The sequence below is a fragment of the Crinia signifera genome, chromosome 5, assembly GCF_055691185.1.
Source record: "Crinia signifera chromosome 5, ASM5569118v1, whole genome shotgun sequence".
NCBI classification, from domain to species: Eukaryota; Metazoa; Chordata; class Amphibia; order Anura; family Myobatrachidae; genus Crinia; species Crinia signifera.
The window spans coordinates 28,050,946-28,070,855 of NC_139221.1; the positions used below are offsets into that span (position 1 = coordinate 28,050,946).

A 19,910-nucleotide genomic window follows, 5' to 3' on the forward strand; every position below is an offset into this window, starting at 1 on the left:
TACACTCAAGGACACGCCTCCTTTTGCTTGGACACACCCTCTTTTCCGGAGCACGTGCGCACAACTACATCCTTCATTTTTGACGCCAAGGTGGGCCTGTGTAATTTAAATGTCAGGGCCTATTTTTAATCCCATTCCCACCCTCTCTCTGCTCTCCTCCTCTCTCTCTCTCTCTCTGTGTGTACACTGGCATCGCTAACACCCCCCCTCCTCCTATCCCATATCATGGTACCCCCCCACACACACCTGTCATTTTCTCCTGGATCCGCCCCTGCCTCACTGCACTAAATCTATGGTTTGATTTCAGCAAAGCACATATTTGTGTGGAGCTTGTATGTTCCTTTACTGTCTGTGTTAGTTTCCTCTCACATCTGTGCAGGGCCGGTGCTAGGGTGTCCGGCGCCCTCCTGCAAACCATACATTTTGCGCCCTTTTACATTGCCATTGCAACAAGCTGCAGCCCGATTGTATGCAACATGCGATCCTATGGAGATTCTCGGGTGCATGTACATGTATGCATACACCATCTCAGTGCTGTGTCCGCAAAATGTTGCAGGCACTAAAGGTGCCCATACACGCTAAGAGAATCGCATATGTTATGGGCTAGAACGCATTGCACGGCATGCAAGAGGGAGGAGATAGAGGTGGCGGAGTGTTGAGGACTGGCAGTGGCACTGGCACAGCACACTGAGAAGAGGGAAGGAAGGGGAGGCGGCGCTGCTGCCTGTTCGTCATTTGATTGACAGCTGACAGGCGCAGGGAGCAATGGGTAGGGGGCGGATCCGGACATGACATGTCATCCAGGCATTCACAGACAGAGCTACATGCCTCAGCACAAGTGTCCGTGAGGAAGAGGGGGCAGGTCGCAGGAGGAGCACAGTGTGTGCGCGGTGCAGGGAGCTGCTCAGCCTCTCCATACTGCCGCCCTCTGTCAGACAGGCTCTGCGGGCGGCGTGCAGGAGGCAGTGACAGTGAGGGCTGAGACAGCTTTAGCAGAGCAGGGAGGGAGACAGCGCCTTTTCAGCATGGCGCCTCCCTGCTTTGCAGGAGCTGCTGAGTGGGTAGTGCCGGCCCTGAGTGTGTACATGTACATGTGGTGGGAAATACAGAGATAGTAAAACACACTGATGTGTATGACTGACCAGGCCCGGCGACATGGGGTGTCAAATGTATGGATCATTGGATAGACAGACATTAGGTCTACAATCATTAGGTCAACATAACTGATGGTCTACATGGTCATTAGGTCAACATGGGCTTTTTCACGAATGTCGACAGTGACACTAAAATAACCTTGTGCTGACCTTTTGACTACCGACCTTCCCCATGTTTACCTAACGCTTGTCGACCTAGTGACCATATCCCATGTCAAAGGGGATCACAATGACCTGAGTCAGCCCTCTACTCAGCAGCACCCCTATTCCCCTCCCCCCACGCCACTTGGTCTCCCCATTGCTCAGCCACCTGCCCACCTCTGTCACTTAAGGAAGCCGTCTGCGCTGGGGGCAGGCAATATATGGAACATCTTAACAGTACTACTCCCTCCCGGCTATGCACCACTACCCACTACTCCCATCCTCTCTCCCTGCTCCACACCAGTCCTACCACCCTCCCTCCACTACACCACTACTCCCTCCGTGCTCCGCACCACAACTGTGCTCCCGAAGTATGGAGAGTGACGCAGAACACCAATTGGGTCGCCACACGCTTAGTTGTCAGCAATGACACCGTCTAATAAGATGCCTAAAGATAGTTTACAGTGTCTAGATCGACAGCAGCGGCGGAACTACCATTGGTACAGAAAGTACAGTGCACTGGGGCCCCTGAAGACTAGGTTGCACAGTTGCACTTATCACCCTCTTCCTGTCACCCACTGTTTTTCCCTGTCACAGTTTGCCTCCCCCTACCTCTCCCTGTCACCCACTTCCATGCTGCACATTGTGATCTTGAGTTTGGATAGAGAAGGGGGGACCCAAATTATATTTTGCACCTGGGCTCACTACCCACAAGTTCTACCAGTGATCAATAGTTACCAAAAGTTAGATGCAAGCCTTAAGGCCCCCACACACTAGAACGATTTTTTGTCTAATTTCCGACCGATCTTCTAATATATCGGCCGATTATTACTGATAATCATCAATAACCGGCCGATTATTGCCGATATCGATATATATCGGACGATCGGTCGGAAATCGGACAAAATAATCGTTCTAGTGTGTGGGGGCCATTAGATCGATGAGGATGTGATCGGCAGTCACACGGTTTTCTATTTTTTTGTGCCTATATCGACATAGGTCAGCATGTCAGCGGACAGTGTCCGTTTGTCATGCTTCAGGCACGGTGTTTTGCTACACTCCGCACACTATTAAAATCTAAATGTATGCCCACTTGGAAGGTAAAGTATAACCAAGTCGGTCTAAAGCAAAAAAAAAAAAAAATGGTACTTGTGTAGTTTCACGGCTTCTGAGACCCCTTGCGGGCTCGGTGGCTCGCTACGCTATTTAAAATCAACTCCATGCCAACATGGATAGTGGAGGTATGAACTATCCATGTTGGCATGGAGTTAAGTTACTTTTTTGGACATATTTCGTGGCGAGCGTACACCCGGAAGGAGCACGGCGCCATGCTGGCGTCGTGAAACTACACAAGTACCAAAAAAATAAATGTCAAACTTGCGTTGACCTTGTTACTTGTTGATCACCTCGCCATCAATCTAGCACTTGCATCAAAAGACGCCGTAGACTATCTTACGGTGATGTACTGTATGCGATCTCGCTGCCGGGGAGTTTCTGAGGTATCATATGCGAGGTTGCATGCAATACCTTGACCTTTAGTTGCAGCCCTGAATAATATATTCAGAAGTAAAAAGAGTGCCCATAGCAACCAGCTGTGCCCTTAGCAACCTGATAGCATCAAGTACAGTCTATAAAATGATAAGTAGGAGCAGATATTGTACACAGCGTACCATTCTCCCACTTTCCCACCTCTTCACTGTATTCACTGCTTTGTTATATCTCTGGCAACAATCTTCCTACATAGCAGACTTCAATGACAGAAACTGTTGTATTGAGAAGAATGACTGACTCAGTTTATTAAAAAAACACAACAACATAATACTTCAAAACACACAAGTCTGCGAGCAGGCAATGTGAAAAAGAAATGGTTACAAAATCTGTATATGGAAAGAAAAAAAAATACAGTAGTTTTGAGCAGGAAGGGTACATTATTTGTTATTTCTTACAAAACATCCGTCGATAGGATTCAGGTCCAACCCGTTAACAATGTAACTTTAAGATTAAACCATCATAGATTACGGTTATTTTCAGGAAACTGAATAATCCATCCTGGCTGCGACAGTACAAAAGTACAAGACTTAGAAAACCAGTATTTAGTGGGATTGCAGTGCTGTGTGCTTTCATAGAAGGTTAATATTCAAGAGATAGAACTCCCTATACTGTACGTATCCTATTGTGCATAAATATCCACATTCCCAACTGATACCTCAGTGTTCTATAGCCATACCTCCCAACATTTGCAGGCTGGAAGGAGGGACTGTGAGGCAAAACTTTGGGGGCATGGCCTAGCGGGAAAGGGGCATGGCCTTCACTGGCGACGCAGCCGTGGGGCCACGCCCTCATTTTTGCAGTTGCGGGGGCTGTGAGCTGCTGCCTATGCCCCCAGCCCCTCTGGCTGCAGAAATAGACGCTATTCATGGGTGATGTGGGGGCACTCCCAACTGCCCCCCCCCCCCCCCCCCCACTGCGGGACTCGGGACATTCCCGCGATAAGCGGGACAGTTGGGAGGTATGTATAGCAGCGTTGAGCAGCAAGGATGGGCTGGCCATCAATGGTGGCATACTATGCCATGGATGACCATTGATGGTTTTACATATCAATGGTCATCCATTTTCATTGACTTATTGGCCTGTGTGCCAATCAGAACATAGGGGTGGGGCTTCTTGGGAGTCAGAAGAGGAGCTAAAACCTTTGGGGAGAAAAAATAAAATAAACTATTCGGTTATGGAGGGAAATTAATATGAATATGCTCCTTTATAAAAACACAAGCAAGGTGCAAACTATACACCTGGGGTAGACAAATCCAGTCCTCGAGAGATGCCAACAGTGCACGTTTTCCAGGGCTCCTCACAGAATCACAAGTGAAATTTTTAGCTCCACCTGTGGATCATTTAAAATGTGTTAGTAAGTAATGATTACACCTGTGCAGTAGCTCGGTTGTCTTGAAAATGTGCACTGTTGGTAGCTCTCGAGGACTGGAGTTGGCTACCACTGCTATACACCCTGTTTGCAATGCATTAGATATTGAAGGTTTTGCACTCAGTAGGCAAAGGTGTCCTAACATACAAAAAAAAAAAAAATTGAATTTGTTATTAGGCATAAGATACAAAAATAATGAAACCATCTTTAGGGCTATGTCACATGCTCCGGCTCCTGCCGGGCGGCGAAACCCCGCAGGGCCAAATGCCGTGCCGCACACAGTAGTTGTTAATGGACACGATTGTGTCCATTCACATGGGACGGCCAATGCCCGGCTGCAGCCGGATCCCACCACTGGAAGGGACGGCTGCCGGGCTGTGGCCATCCCTACCATTGTAAATTGCCGTGTGCGGCACGGCTTCCTGGCCATGTGGGGTTTCACCGCCTGGCAGGAGCGTGTGAAATAGCCCATAGAACTGTAAACATAACATTTGTACAGAGTAAAAAAAAAAAAAAAAAAAAAAAAACATTCAACCTGTTTTTGTTACGACACAATTTAAGACTAGAAGGAACCTACAGTATTTCTGCATAGAAAGACTTTTTGGCTTTTGACTTTTGAAATATCATTGGCTACCATTGAATGATTTCTCTCCCCTTTGGCCATGCGAGGGGATGTGTTCTAGTACACATCCCCTCGCATGCTAGTGAGGGGATGCGGGCAGCGCTGACCTGTTCGCTAGGCTGCAAGAATAGTGCACTACCCACCCGAAATGGACGTGAGACTTCTGAAAATCTGGTCCCCCTCCCGGCCCCCTGGGAAGGTGGGCAACCCTCCCGGATACCGCCGACACACCCATAATCTCCCTGGGCGCAGCGTTAAATTACCACGATTTGCATTGTTTAGCCCCACACCATCCTTGAAGATCCGCAAATTACGGAATTTGCTGTACTGGGGGCGGGGCATGATGGCGTATACAATTTTTTTAGCCATGGGTTTTTCTGGATTTTTTTAAGTTTCTCATACTTTACCATCCAGGTGGTCTATGATTGCCTGAAGCATGGTGAGAGAAGTGAGCCATGCCATAGTAGGTGGTACACTAATTGGGGTTGCATGCACTCAGATCTACAAACATATACCCCCAAAATTGTGAAACTCACGTCGATTTTGTGCCTGTTGACCTTTTGTGGCCGACCTAATTGCTGTCAACCATATGATACAGGTTTGAACCCTTCCGCATCCCCAGTGAAAGTGGCGGGACTGGGGACAGGATGCTGCAGGCAGATGCGGGATCACATGATGTAGGAAAGTTTGCAGTAATATATTCTGTATAGAAAAAAAAAAAATATTCAAAAAGTGTCACTGGCCAAATTAGCAATGCAGACTACAGTCCCGGGCCTCCAATTTAAAATAGTCCCATCAGCATGATAATGACCAGCCACCAACTGTCCACACGGTCAGCCAATATTAAAATTGTAGGAGTGTACACACCCATAAGCCACTGGCTACACCCACACAACACTGGACACACCCTCAGAGTAACACTAGTACCAACTCCTCTACTTCTCAAAATAGGCTCTGGAACATTTTAGCCTATGCGGCAATTAACAAGGCCCTGCTTATAGGTTACCCAACAAAGCACACCCTGTGTACAGTATATTTGGAAAGTTAGTTTACCATATATAAAATTATCAGCTGTAGTCAGGGTAGTTACGAAGCTCTTGGCGACATTTGTTTAAAAGGTCAACACATTTATATCCCCGTAAAAAATATACACTGTATATAATCATAATACTGTTCATTACTCCAATATGAGAAGCCACATTTGAGGTCCATAAACTTAGAGCAACATTCCGTCGTCAGCCAATCATGAAAGTCTTTTTGTTTTTAAATCACGATTGCATAATAGGAACATACAAAAACATTATAGGTTATAGTTATAAAACATACAAAATGATCGAGGTTAAGAAGAAAGAAATACATGCAGAAAATAGGAAGTATCTTTTACCGCCCGAACTGTCGCTGCTACAAACGAGTATCAGGTGTAACCCGTTAACAGTAAATTTAGGATCACACCGTCATATAGAACAGGACAGTGCACATAATCCTTCTTGGAGCTACAGTACATACAATACAAAAAGACATAAATACAAAAAAAATAAAAATATACATATATAAAAAAAGGTTACATTTTGCGTGTATACTAGTAAACAAGAACATGTTAGGTATTAATGGTTTTATGCATAGGTAGAAAGAATACAGGACCACAGGCTGGCACGTACAGGTTGCGCTTGAAAATGGCAAACTATATTTGGGGGTCAAAATTCCCCACGTATGCAGAGAATGATAATTTACAGGTACCTGGTATAGATGAGAAGAGCAGAATTAGGGGTACACACTGACCGATAGGCTGTCCGGTGGGTCTGGACCGGCATAACGTGAATATCGCTCAGTGTGTATTTGCTTCCTCCCGAGGTAGCATGCGACGACACTAGGTTTGATGTGCTGCACATCAAACCAAGCGACATCGCTTGCGACACAATGCATGTTAATGAAGGACGGAACAGTGATTGTTCCGTCATTCATTAATATCAGTCCAGCATGTATGGGTGATCTGGGCTGACGGGAATTCGTTTCCGGATGTCAGAATGAATCTCCATCACTCCAGTGTGTACCCAAATTAAGGGAATCACAATGCATTGGTTGTAGGTTTCAAACTTAGGCGATTCATTTAGATCAAATTCATTTAGGCCAGGTACCTGTCGTGGGGATGGCCAAACATCTTTTTGGATCAAGATCTTTGTATTTAATACTGAGGATAATTATGCAAATAATACTAACCTGCTACAAGATCAATATTAATTTTGCCATATGCGCAGTTGGGAATTAGAGAAAATTGCTCCAATTGTTGTAATTGCGTAATTTAAAGCGGGGGGTCGTGACGGTCAGGCTTCCACAATAGAGCAAGAGACACTAGGACCAACTGCTGCTGAAGATCTGGTTGAGCAAAGCAAGAATGGGCAATAGATTGATCCATCCATACTAGGATTTTTGGGGGCAAAAATGCTACAGTGTTGGCACAATAGCCCAGCTGCAAAAATCAATGTATTTGTGGAAAGCTTTATGGCCTGTTTCCCATCAGACAACACATAATTTATATCAGTGGTTCTTAGCCCTCAAGCATTCCCCACAGGTCATGTTTTGATGATCTGTCCACGGGAGTAGGTGGGATAATCTATGTTGCTGGGTCAGTAATTTAACTCACCTGTGTATGATTAAAGACAACCACAAAACATGACCTGTTGGTGGTACTTGAGTTTTAAAGTATGGACAATGCACTTAAAATTTAGATATTTGTAGTGTACAACTAGGAGTTCATAAATGGCTTTGCTTTCTCCAGCCCTTCTCTCAGAAACTTTATATAAGTGGAACTAGATATGTCCTCCAGACCATCAGAAAAGCTAAACACACTGGAATCCACTTCCTCTGGCTTGACAGAAGTGATATCTAGAAAGTGATTGGCATTAATATGATGGACTACGGTTCCATTGGCGAGACAGATCATCATCTCGACCGGGAAATTATATTTTTCCAGGTGGAGAGAAGCAAAAGTTGCATACGATTCATTGTCTTTGTTGTTTTGCAGTTCCTCCAGTTCTTTCACCAACGACCAACTGCTGACGAAGCTCTGGTTGAGCAAAGCAAGAACGGGCAAACTCTCCAAGACGGTTTCCCGGAGAGTTCGCCCCGAACCTCAGCAGGACTGATCGTCCAAGGCACCCCACAGTAAGACAGAATGCACGAGTTTATTTTCGGCAAATGCCCTGTCAAATGCTTCCTTGAAGGGAAGATAGGACACCTTCTTAAATGGGTACATAGTGACCTCTAGTTTCTTGGCAGCTTCTTCCCAACTTATCTCTTCCTGCCAGTTTATATCTTCAAATACAAATTCTACAGGTTCACCTCCGGTATTCTGGCTATCGATGAGGTCTCCATTCTCATCATAAATCAAAGAGGGGATGGATGGCCCCAATGATTCTAATTCCATCTGAGGTAGAAAGCCAATGTCAACCTCCATGTTACTGCTCTCACTTGCGCCATACAACCATTCCATGTCAACATTCAGAGTCCGATTATTGGGGACGTACAGCTTGAAGTATCGCACATGAGAAGCATCTTTAGAGATGACTATATGACCAGCGAACTGACCAGGAGAAAACCAGAATGGGAAATTGGGAGGTTCATTAAGCTGGAACTCCGCATGGATCCGAAACACAACATCATAGTAGAAGTCGCTGATTGCTCGGATACAGGCCACCGAACCCTGTGCAGCAAACCTGGTTTTTATGAACGGACGAGGATGAAACATTGACAAGAGTTTGTGGATAACAACTTCTTTTCCTTTGTAAGGAGGAGGATAGTATCTGTTGTTCGGTAAATAGCCGGTGAAGATATTTAGCTCACTTGGAATAATCCACCAAGGATCTCCCAGACCAACTTTGTTTCTTGGTGGAAGGAAAGCCTTGAATTGCTTGGCAAAAAACACTGTGTTCGGCATCATTGGCACAGTCCAGTTTCTCAACCCCGATAGTGCGCTGTTGGCAATTCCTAAAAATCCATCTTTGCTCTTTGTCATAGTTTCCATGATCAGAGGTTGAAAACGAGCGGCTATGGACAGGGTTTCACCGTTGGGATCCAAGTCCTCCACCTCTTCATAGTCAGATGCTGGAGTTATCCCGGTGAGTTTTTCAGCGATAGGCTTAAACTCTTCAGGACTTATGGACATATCTTTGTCAACATCCAGAGAAGAGAAAAGAAAGAGACCCTCAGTACCTAGCACCCGAAGAGCTGCCTCCTGACTTCTTACCAGTTCATGATCTCTGTACAACTTTACTCCAATCAGCATGACAAGTACTAGCACAACAATCATTGCCCTCTTAAACCATTTAAACCAGACCAATGGATGCCTTTCTTCCTTGCTTTTCTCTTTGTCCACAGTTTCCTCGTGGGTGGCATTGTCCAACTCCGTTTCTTTTTTCCTTTTTCGCAGATCAGTTGTCATATCTAGAATAAACAAGAATTTTTACTAACATTTGGTCACATAATAGCACTACAAGGTTTCACAAATTTATTATAAATATGTCACACCTTCCGTGAGGAGTGTGTGGCAGGAGGGGGGCGCAATTGACAAGGGTCACTTCACCAGTCCAAGCTGCTGTTTAAAACCTAATTTTAGTGTTGTATTTGTATATCCACAAATGTATTACTAGCCAGGGCCGTAACTAGGGGGGGCTGGGGGGTCACGCGCCCCAGGCGCTGCATGGGGGGGGGGGGGGTCAGGGACGGGCAGCAGGGGGTCTGGGGACGGGCAGCGGGTGGATGGGTGTAGTGGCAGCTGGAAGCAAGCTATGCTATTTGCCGGGCGGGAAGCAGATTTTGAAAAGACTTGCCAGACGCTGATTGGCTGAGAGAATTCAGCCAATCAGCGTCCGGCAAGTCTTTTCAAAATCAGCAGTGCTTCCCGCCGCCAGGCAAATAGCATAGCTTGCTACAAGTGAAAGCCGCCGCTGCCCGTCACCGGACCCCCGCTGCACAACATAGGTATGTGGGCGCAGGGGGTTTCTCAGCCTCCGGCTCCAGGGGCAAGGCAGTCATTTGGTGTGTGTGTGTCCCAGTCAGGGGGGAGCGACCAAATGACTGCCTTGCCTCGGAAACCCTAGTTTCGGCCCTGTACTAGCTCTGCAACCTCTATAAACTATTTAACCAAATAGTCTATTTGAAACCCAACACTACAGAGTTGGTCTGTTTGTGATTTGTTAAAATATTTATATAATAATTACCATCATCATCTAGTCTACTCTCCACACATGCAGCAATAAGATTCATACAAGTGTTGGGTTTTTGTTTGCTTGATTAATGGTACATCTTATAAATAGAGTATGTAGTCCACTTTTAGAAGACCAATAAATACACTTGAGGCCCAACCGCTCTTCGATCACCAGGGTTTAGCACTAGGGACGGCAGTAGAGCAGTTTAGTAAACACATTTTCTGATTGGATTAGGCAAGACTGTTATCCAATCAAATACCACATTTGCTGTACACATTGAACAGTCGTCTTCCCCCTTACGCACTCTATCCTATAAGCGCCAACGTTGCACAAGAAGATACTGTTAACAGTTTTCAGGTTATTCACTATTTAACAACCCACATAAAAATAATAATAATTCTCAGAGACACATTTTATACGAGCCAGTGTCTGGTTTTTAATAAATCTGAAAGCAGCAAAGTCAGAAAGATTTCTAAGTCAATGTAAGCTGTGTGCCCTACTGTAGCTCAATCTTGACTTATACTTTCTTCCCCTTAATGCTGCTTTCCAAACGTTTCCAAAAACAGGTCTGCCAGGTGAAACCCCCTTCACACCGCATCTCTTAAACGGTATATTACCGTTTAAATGCCTTTTTTTTACATACCTGGCAGGCCCGTTTTTGGAAAGTTATCAAATACAGGGTCAAAGCCAGTGGTCTGGTGGAGATAAGCAGCAGCCGTGTGTGTGTCTGTCTTGCAGCGGCACAGGGTATGTGTGTGTCTTGCAGCGGCACGGGGGGGGGGGGGGGGTGTGCTGGGGATATGTCTCGCATCATATGTCTCACGTGACAGGAGGGCAGTGTCTCACGTGACACCAGCAGTGCCGCCTGCAGCTGCGACAGTTGTTGATGTCATGGCTGCTGCAGTTGCCGGCTCTCTCCTTCTGCTGCTGTGCCTGGCCACCCACGTCTCCAAAGTATGCCCCCAACTGGGAGTCGCTGGACACGCTGCCGCCCTGGTTCGATATGTCACAGAGGACGCTTGTAGTGGTGCTCCCCCCGGCGTGCAGGTGGAAAGGGAATGATCGCGCTGGGGGGTACTAGTACTACTAGTTCCCATCCGCTGTAGGGACCCCGCCACTGATCTATCATACACTGCAGGGGGCCCCAGCGCGATCATTCCCTTCCTGCGCTGCCCAAGTTGGGGGGGGGACCAATAGTGGTCAGCTCATTAGATATGCACAGAGCGGACCACTATTGGCTGGGCCCTAAATACTGTTTCAGAACCAATTTTGGTGCGTTCTTCTGTGTTTGCAAATGTTCCAGAGCAGTAGTAGCCAACTCCAGTCCACGAGAGCTACCAACAATTCACGTTTTCCAGCTCACCTCGCAGGTACACAGGTGCACTCATTACTGACTGACACATCACTTGTGATTCTGTGAGGAGACCTGGAAAACATTAACTTTTGGTAGCTCTCGAGTACTGGAGTTGGCTACCCCTGTTCCAGAGAGTATCCTGACAGTCCACAATGTTGCCATTCTCAGAATACAGACGGTTAGGGATAGGCACTAGGAGGAGCATATGGTTTGGCACTAGGGGAGGTTAGAATTATGAGTGGGGACTGCGGTTACCATATATACTCGAGTATAAGCCTACTTTTTCAGAACATTTTTTATGCTGAAAAAGCCCCCCTCGGCTTATACTCGAGTGAGGGTCCCACTTGAGTCAATAAGTTTTCCCAGTTTTTTGTTGTAAAATTAGGTGCCTCAGCTTATATTCGGGCCGACTTATACTCGAGTATATACGGCTATGTGGAATTCCAGTGAGTATTTTTCACCTACTGTATCAGCCATTGTGGAAAAAAGCCTCATCACATGACCGGTGCAGCAGATGCCAAATCTGGACATTCCGCTACCGTTGGACCAGGGAGATTAGGTAGAAATTCCATCATGTCACCCATGTAGACATGAGGAATGTTACTGGTCACTGTCTACATTCTAAGTAAGTTGATGTTCTGCATCCTTCCATGGTAGTTCCAAATATTTGTCTAACCGATATATCATTCCCCCCCCCCCCCTCTAAAAACACCTTGCTTGAGCATATGAACATGGGAAATTTCTTTATGCCATTACAGTACATTGGAAGAAAATGAGGCAAAGCCACTGATTCCCCTCTGTAGCACATCCCCTCGCATTCCTCCACTGCCGGAGAAATTATTCAATGGTCGAAATGACTTTTATTTGCGTGTCTGCCTGGCCGAAGACATCAGCCTACCTGCGCACCCATGGGAATGCCCAGCGTTTTCATGGGAACGCCCATGGCCGATCCCTCCTCTGTCCGTCCCCATTCCTCCCTCTAAAATGTAGCAAGCACCAGCTGGTGAGCCAATCAGAACTTGTGTACCAGCAGCTGCTCTGATTAAGTAACGGTACGCAAGCTCATAATTGTTCTGATGACCTGCACGGGACATTCCAGAGGTCGGGGCCCGGGACAGCTGTACCCACAGCACCCCCCTGTTGGCGGCCCTGCTGGCAAGGGGGAGGGGGGGGTACAGATGACAGAGTTGGGAGTTAACAACCCATAGGAGCACGTATCAGCCGTCAGGTGCCGCACACACACTGGGCAATATCACTCATTTTACCACCCAGTGTGTACAGGGCTTTATACTCACTGCTTCTCAGTAGTCTCTGTCATTTTGGGGGGTGGCCTAACAAAAGGGGCGTGGCCTATACTTGCTGCTCTCGTGAGGCCACGCCCAATTTTTACCACTGTTGGGCATGAATAGACGCCTCTATTCATGGATGACAGTGGGGACTCCCAACTGCCCCCCCCCCCCCCCCCTGCCGTGGGACACTGCCAGCTCTGGGCGGGAAGCGGGAGCGTCCCCAAAAACCAGGACGCTCCCACGGTAACCAGGACAGTTGGAAAGTATGGTTCTTCAGGCATGGTTCATTCTAGCAGCCTCCATATTTGAAAACCCATGCAGTTCCTCTTCCCTGCCTGGGGTGTCTCTGTCTGCTGTGGTGTTTCTAGCACAGGTGTGGTTTACATAGCAGTGCTGATATACAGACCACACTGTGCAGCAGTCAGCGACACCCCAGGCAGGGAAGAGGAACTGCATGGGTTTTCAAATATAGCGGGTGCTAGAATAAACACTAGTATGGCACATGTGCAGCTTTCGCCCACATGCGTATACATGACACAGCACCGCCCAAGTGCAAAAGCATAATGCAATGAATGGGCAGTTTGCATTTAGTCTTGCTTCCAACTCAAGACCCCACATCCACATATAAAAAGGAACTAGACACCCTCCTAGCAGAGGGAAGACACACTGGGATTCTTAACAAGGCAGAATACACATTTATCAAAACAGAACACCCCATCATACCAGTCTTTTACTACCTACCGAAATTGCACAAAAACCCCATAAAACCACCCGGCAGACCCATCATATCAGGAATAAACTCACTATCCGCCAATCTTGCCCAATACACAGATAATTTCCTACAAGGGATAGTGAAAAACTTACCATCTTACATCCGTGACACAACAGACATACTCAATACACTACAACACATAGACTGGCAGGAAGATTATTGGATAGCCACCAGCGACGTCACTTCACTTTACACTATTATCAATCACAAACAAGGACTCGACAGCACCAAACACTTTCTGGACACCGTCTCCACACTACCATCAGAACACACAGAATTCTTAATAAAATCACTTGACTACATACTGCTACACAATTACTTCTGGTTCAATAACTCCTTTTATCTACAGACCACCGGGACCGCCATGGGATCAAAAGTGGCGCCCAGCTATGCAAACCTATTTATGGGGAAATGGGAGGAGGACCATATCTGGGGTGAGCATAGCTGGAGCGACAATTTGATCCTGTGGCGGAGATATATTGATGACATAATCTTCATCTGGAGAGGTCCAGAGGACTCTATACAACACTTCATACAAACCCTCAACACAAACAATAACAACCTCAAATTCACCACCAACTACAGCAAACAGTCAGTACAATTCTTAGACCTAGAAATATACATCGACCATAACACCATCCAAACCAAGACTTACAAAAAATCTGTTGATGTGAACAGTTACATACTGTACAACAGCGGACACCATAGACCATGGTTAGATAACATTCCAAAAGGTCAGTTCCGCAGACTGAGAAGAAACTGTTCCAAAACCATAGACTACACCACACAATCAAATGAGCTCAAACAACAATTTCTAGAAAAACAATATAACCCCACACTAGTTGAAACTGCACAGCAAGAGATACTCAACACAGACAGGACAGACACATTGACCATAAAAGACAAAACTGAGAGCACAGACAACAGCAACATTCTATTCATTACCCAATATAACCAGTCAGCACTCACCATCAAGAAAATTTTAAAGAAACACTGGCACATTCTGCAAGAAGACACAGACCTCAGAACATTAATTCAAGACAAACCAAAAATAGTATATAGAAAAGCCCCTGACCTTAAACAAAAATTGACAAAAAACCACATCAAACCATCCACTTCTGTTCAGAGCACCCTTACCAACAGCACAGGTTTCTTCCATTGTGGCAGATGTGCAGGATGTAAGAATCTGCATGATATCAGCACCAAGGCAAATACCACATGGCACTCAACCACAATCAATAAAACTTTCAAATTCAGAGAACACTTAACATGCAACTCCACAGGGGTCATATACCTCATCAAATGCCCATGCAATATGGAATATGTAGGTAGGACCATAAGAACACTAGGCACCAGACTGTACGAGCATGTGAGGAACATAAAAAGAGGTTATGAGCAACATAGTGTATCCGCACATTTTAAAGACAAACACAATTGTGACCCAAGAGGACTGCAGTTTACAGCAATTGAGGCCCCTAAAAGGAATTGGAGGGGGGGCGATTTTGCAGCCACTCTGGACAAAAGAGAGATGTTCTGGATTTACCAGCTTAAGACACTCAAGCCCAGAGGTCTTAATATAGAATTCAACCTAGGAGCACTATCCAAATAATATCCTTAACTATATGCATGAGCAACAATAGTAGACACACATACCGACACGACATGTGTCCACCTTACTACCCCAGGGCACCAACACCATTTTCGTTGAGATGGGTTATCCCCTTTCTTTTCTCCCTTACACACCCCTCATGTGTGTGTACAACAACCCTATCCCTATTCAATCACTGCTTCTCATGTCGTCATGGAGATGCAGTCGACACTACTCATGTCAACCACCCATTTAAAATAAACATTAATGGAGATATCGACATGCACCATCACATGGAGCAACTTAAAAGCAGCATCACACAAACCCTGCAAACGTATGTGACTCTTTTCTCTTCTGAAGAAATCATGTAATATCGGCACAGACACAGAGCTGATGATTGACAACCACACAGACCAATAGACACCCTCCTACAAGGGGCGTGTCTAAGGAACACCCTTTATAGAGCGATGCTCATACCCAGCACAGACATCCTTGAAAAAGACCCCAGCGGGGTTGAAACGCGTTGGACGACACCTGCACACCTTCAAGACCTTTCCAGCAGTCTCCTCCCCACCGGGAGTGCAGCCCGTGTCACTCCAGGAGTTGGAAGCACCCGGTAAACGCACGCCAGCGGGACCCGGAAGTGCCTCTATTCCTGTGGAAGCGACACGGTTTTCTACACTGGTGATCTGCACGGCTGTGCAGACACCAGCAGGATTAAGTCCGTCTACAGCGAAGCGGCGTGGGACGGAATTACTGAAGATTCCAGCGGGCACCAGGTAAGTGTTAGGTGCACCGCCAGGGATTCCCCGAGCGACACCTGGCAAACTTACACTGACCTACTGCGAGAGACTTTCTGTTACCATCCAGGACCTGCACAGCGGTCACCGCTAGAAGGACTCATCCTCCAATTTCCATTCCCCCCAGAACACACGGACTGCGTTCACCTCAGGAGGTGAAGCAGGGTGTGCTCTGTTTTCCTATCCCATCGATCTGGACTCAGGCTAGTGTTAGCCAGCACCCGCCCTCCTGCACCCCTGCAGAGAGCCCCATTTTCCACATTCCCATCCCCCATCCCCCCCTCCACCCGCACCCCATATGGTGTATTTACACCCATTTATATTGAATAAAATATTAATTTTATCACATTTATTGGTTACATCATCATTGCTGCTTATCCAGCCTTACAGATACTACATCACTCCTATTTTCAGTTTAAAGCCAGAGCGCTAGTCACCCCCGTATCTCTAACATTGCTTCCAACTCAATCAGACCCCAAGTACTTCTGAATAAGATACAAATAGGCTGACACTCTAGATTCTGTGCCAGGTGAGTCCAGTGCTCTCATCCAGGGAAATATGCCAAGCCGCACCCTTCCAATATTACTTTACATGGAATTGTAACTGAAAATGTTATTGTGCCGGTCACCTCCCCGACATAACTGTGGTATCGCCAGGTTACTTGTTCCCATTGTTTGTGTGAATGTTACAGCCATGCTATTGTTATAATGTATGTGTTATTTACTGCAGATGTCTGTGCTTCATAAATAACTAACAATCCTAGTAATAGTCTTGCAATGCAATTAAGAAAAAAAAGACATGGATCATACTTGTCATCTTCTACATAATTAATTAAGTCGGGTTTGGAGCATTCTCAAGCGTATAAAAATCAAATTAAGTGCAACTTTAGCCTACGGACATTAACCACAATCAATGCCAGTAAGATGTTCAAGAGTATAATGTGCAGCAAGCATCCAGTAGTGCAGAACCTTTGTGTACCAGCACTGTACTCAGGTGTGGTATGTTAACCCTAACCGTCCTGGTGGAGCCTAACTAGGGACGGCCAATGGGGAGTTATCCATCGATTGTTACCATTGATGGATAACCTAGATAGCGTGAAAACATCTGCAAGGGAATCATCGATTGCTTCACCCACTGCTGGCCACTCCTGCTTCAGTGTGAAATAAGTTGCGAGCCAATAAGAGCTTTGGAGCGGGGCTTCATCGGTGTCAGGGGAGGGGATAGGCTGTGTCCTGACACTTTGGAGAACAAAATAAAATATACTGGTATTATCAATGGTGGGAAACCATCTTGTTCTCCCCCATCGATGATTACAGTAGTTACCATTGGTCATAGACCATCTAGGATTTCAAATCAATGATGGTGGATGAGCATAACCCTAGCCATTTAGATGTCAACATGTGCCTTTCAAAAGTGTTGAACCATACCGACATTCTAGTGTCAATGCTATGAATGTTAAAATGGTTATTGTCGACCATTTGACCTGTGTTCAGTCCAACCATCAGGTTTGTTTTACCTTGTAAAGCAGGGCTGGGCAATTGCGGCCCTCCAGATGTTGATGAACTACACATCCCAGGATGCTTTGCATTAGTTTTGCTATGTGGCCATGCTGAAACTGATGCAAGGCATGCTGGGATGTGTAGTTCATCAACATCTGGAGGGCCGCAATTGCCCAGCCCTGTTGTAAAGGGTTGCCACTTTAAAGATATGGACAGTCTCACAATGCAGTCCTGCACTTCTGGCTTATCGCACCCTATTACATTTACCCCAATGCATCACACTGCTGTCCCCCTTACAGCACTGTGCACAGTGATGTAAAATATCAGCCACACTGCTGTTCCTTTACAGCACTGTCTGTACTGTTATTCAAAGTATCAGCCACACTACTGCACGGTTTTAAACAGGTTAATTGATAAGAAAGGTGTTTCACCACAGGTGAGGGCAATCAGAAATGAAGAGGGAAGTCCAGAAACAGAGCATTCTGTTCCTCTTGGAGAGGGTTGTGTTGGGAGGATTCAGTATTAATTCCCGGCGGTCGGGATCCCGGCGTTCAGAATCCCGACGCCGGAATCCCGACAGCCGAAATGCCGACAAGGGGGGGACGTGGATCGCCCCCCCTTACGGGCTCGCTGCGCTCGCCACGCAGCGGGCCCGGTGCCTCGCTACGCTCGGCACACTAATTTATTCTCCCTCCAGGGGTGTCGTGGACACTCCAGGAGGGAGAATGTGTCGGCATTTCGGCGGTCGGGATTCCGGCGTCGGGATTCTGAACGCCGGGATCCCGACCGCCGGGATATTAACTGCATCCCGTGTTGGGAGGTATGCAGTGGTACAAAGTATGAGCCACACTGCTGCCCCCATACACAGTGGTACAAAGTATGAGCCACACTGCTGGCCTCATACACAGTGGTACAAAGTATCAGCCACACTGCTGCCCCCATACACAGTGGTACAAAGTATGAGCCACACTGCTGGCCCCATACACAGTGGTACAAAGTATGAGCCACACTGCTGGCCTCATACACAGTGGTACAAAGTATGAGCCACACTGCTGGCCTCATACACAGTGGTACAAAGTATGAGCCACACTGCTGGCCTCATACACAGTGGTACAAAGTATGAGCCACACTGCTGCCCCCATACACAGTGGTACAAAGTATCAGCCACACTGCTGGCCTCATACACAGTGGTACAAAGTATGAGCCACACTGCTGGCCTCATACACAGTGGTACAAAGTATGAGCCACACTGCTGGCCTCATACACAGTGGTACAAAGTATGAGCCACACTGCTGCCCCCTTACACAGTGGTACAAAGTATGAGCCACACTGCTGCCCCCTTACACAGTGATACAAAGTGTCAGCCACACTGCTGCCCCCATACACAGTGATACAAAGTATCAGCCACACTGCTGCCCCCATACACAGTGGTACAAAGTATCAGCCACACTGCTGCCCCCATACACAGTGGTACAAAGTATCATCCACACTGCTGCCCCCATACACAGTGGTACAAAGTATCAGCCACACTGCTGCCCCCTTACACAGTGATACAAAGTATCAGCCACACTGCTGCCCCCATACACAGTGGTACAAAGTATCAGCCACACTGCTGCCCCCATACACAGTGGTACAAAGTATCAGCCACACTGCTGCCCCCATACACAGTGGTACAAAGTATCAGCCACACTGCTGCCCCCATACACAGTGGTACAAAGTATCAGCCACACTGCTGCCCCCATACACAGTGGTACAAAGTATCAGCCACACTGCTGCCCCCATACACAGTGGTACAAAGTATCAGCCACACTGCTGCCCCCATACACAGTGGTACAAAGTATCAGCCACACTGCTGCCCCCATACACAGTGATACAAAGTATCAGCCACACTGCTGCCCCCATACACAGTGATACAAAGTATCAGCCACACTGCTGCCCCCTTACACAGTGATACAAAGTATCAGCCACACTGCTGCCCCCTTACACAGTGATACAAAGTATCAGCCACACTGCTGCCCCCATACACAGTGGTACAAAGTATCAGCCACACTGCTGCCCCCTAACACAGTGGTACAAAGTATCAGCCACACTGCTGCCCCCTAACACAGTGGTACAAAGTATCAGCCACACTGCTGCCCCCTTACACAGTGATACAAAGTATCAGCCACACTGCTGCCCCCTTACACAGTGATACAAAGTATCAGCCACACTGCTGCCCCCATACACAGTGATACAAAGTATCAGCCACACTGCTTACACACACGTCCAGGATGTGCAGCAGAACCTCTGATACAATGAGAACACAACAAGCTGGTGACACTGAGAGGACACAGAAGAACTGCTACTTACCTCCCACTCCTCCAGCCAGAATGAGGACTGTGCTGCCTTAACACAGGCCCTCACCATCTGCCAGTGCAATGGGTGGGTAACAGTCCAGGGAAACCTCCCCTCCTGGACACTTAGCACTATACAGAGACATCACTACCAGGGACCTGTATGTTAGCATCTCATCACTTCCTCCAGGGGAAGAGTTGCATGTCAATAATAATGATATAAAGTAGTGACCA

The 19,910-nt window shown here is 46.8% G+C and overlaps 2 protein-coding genes across 2 annotated transcripts in view; both read right to left on the bottom strand.

Moving 5' to 3' along the window:
* MINDY4 (MINDY lysine 48 deubiquitinase 4) overlaps window positions 1-5,509 on the bottom strand; it is a 117,574-nt gene extending 112,065 nt beyond the window's left edge. Inside the window, exon 1 of the mRNA XM_083186865.1 lies at window positions 5,374-5,509. The gene's annotated coding sequence lies outside the window, so the exon portion shown is untranslated. The remainder of the gene's footprint in view (window positions 1-5,373) is intronic.
* Window positions 5,510-7,580: 2,071 nt separating this feature from the next.
* On the bottom strand, window positions 7,581-19,910 carry SELENON (selenoprotein N). The gene is made up of 2 exons (XM_083186867.1): window positions 19,693-19,910; window positions 7,581-9,277 (listed from the first exon to the last, which is right to left on the bottom strand). Exon 2 carries the CDS (start codon window positions 9,273-9,275, stop codon window positions 7,581-7,583), a length of 1,695 nt encoding a protein of 564 aa, XP_083042993.1. The 5' UTR covers window positions 9,276-9,277; window positions 19,693-19,910.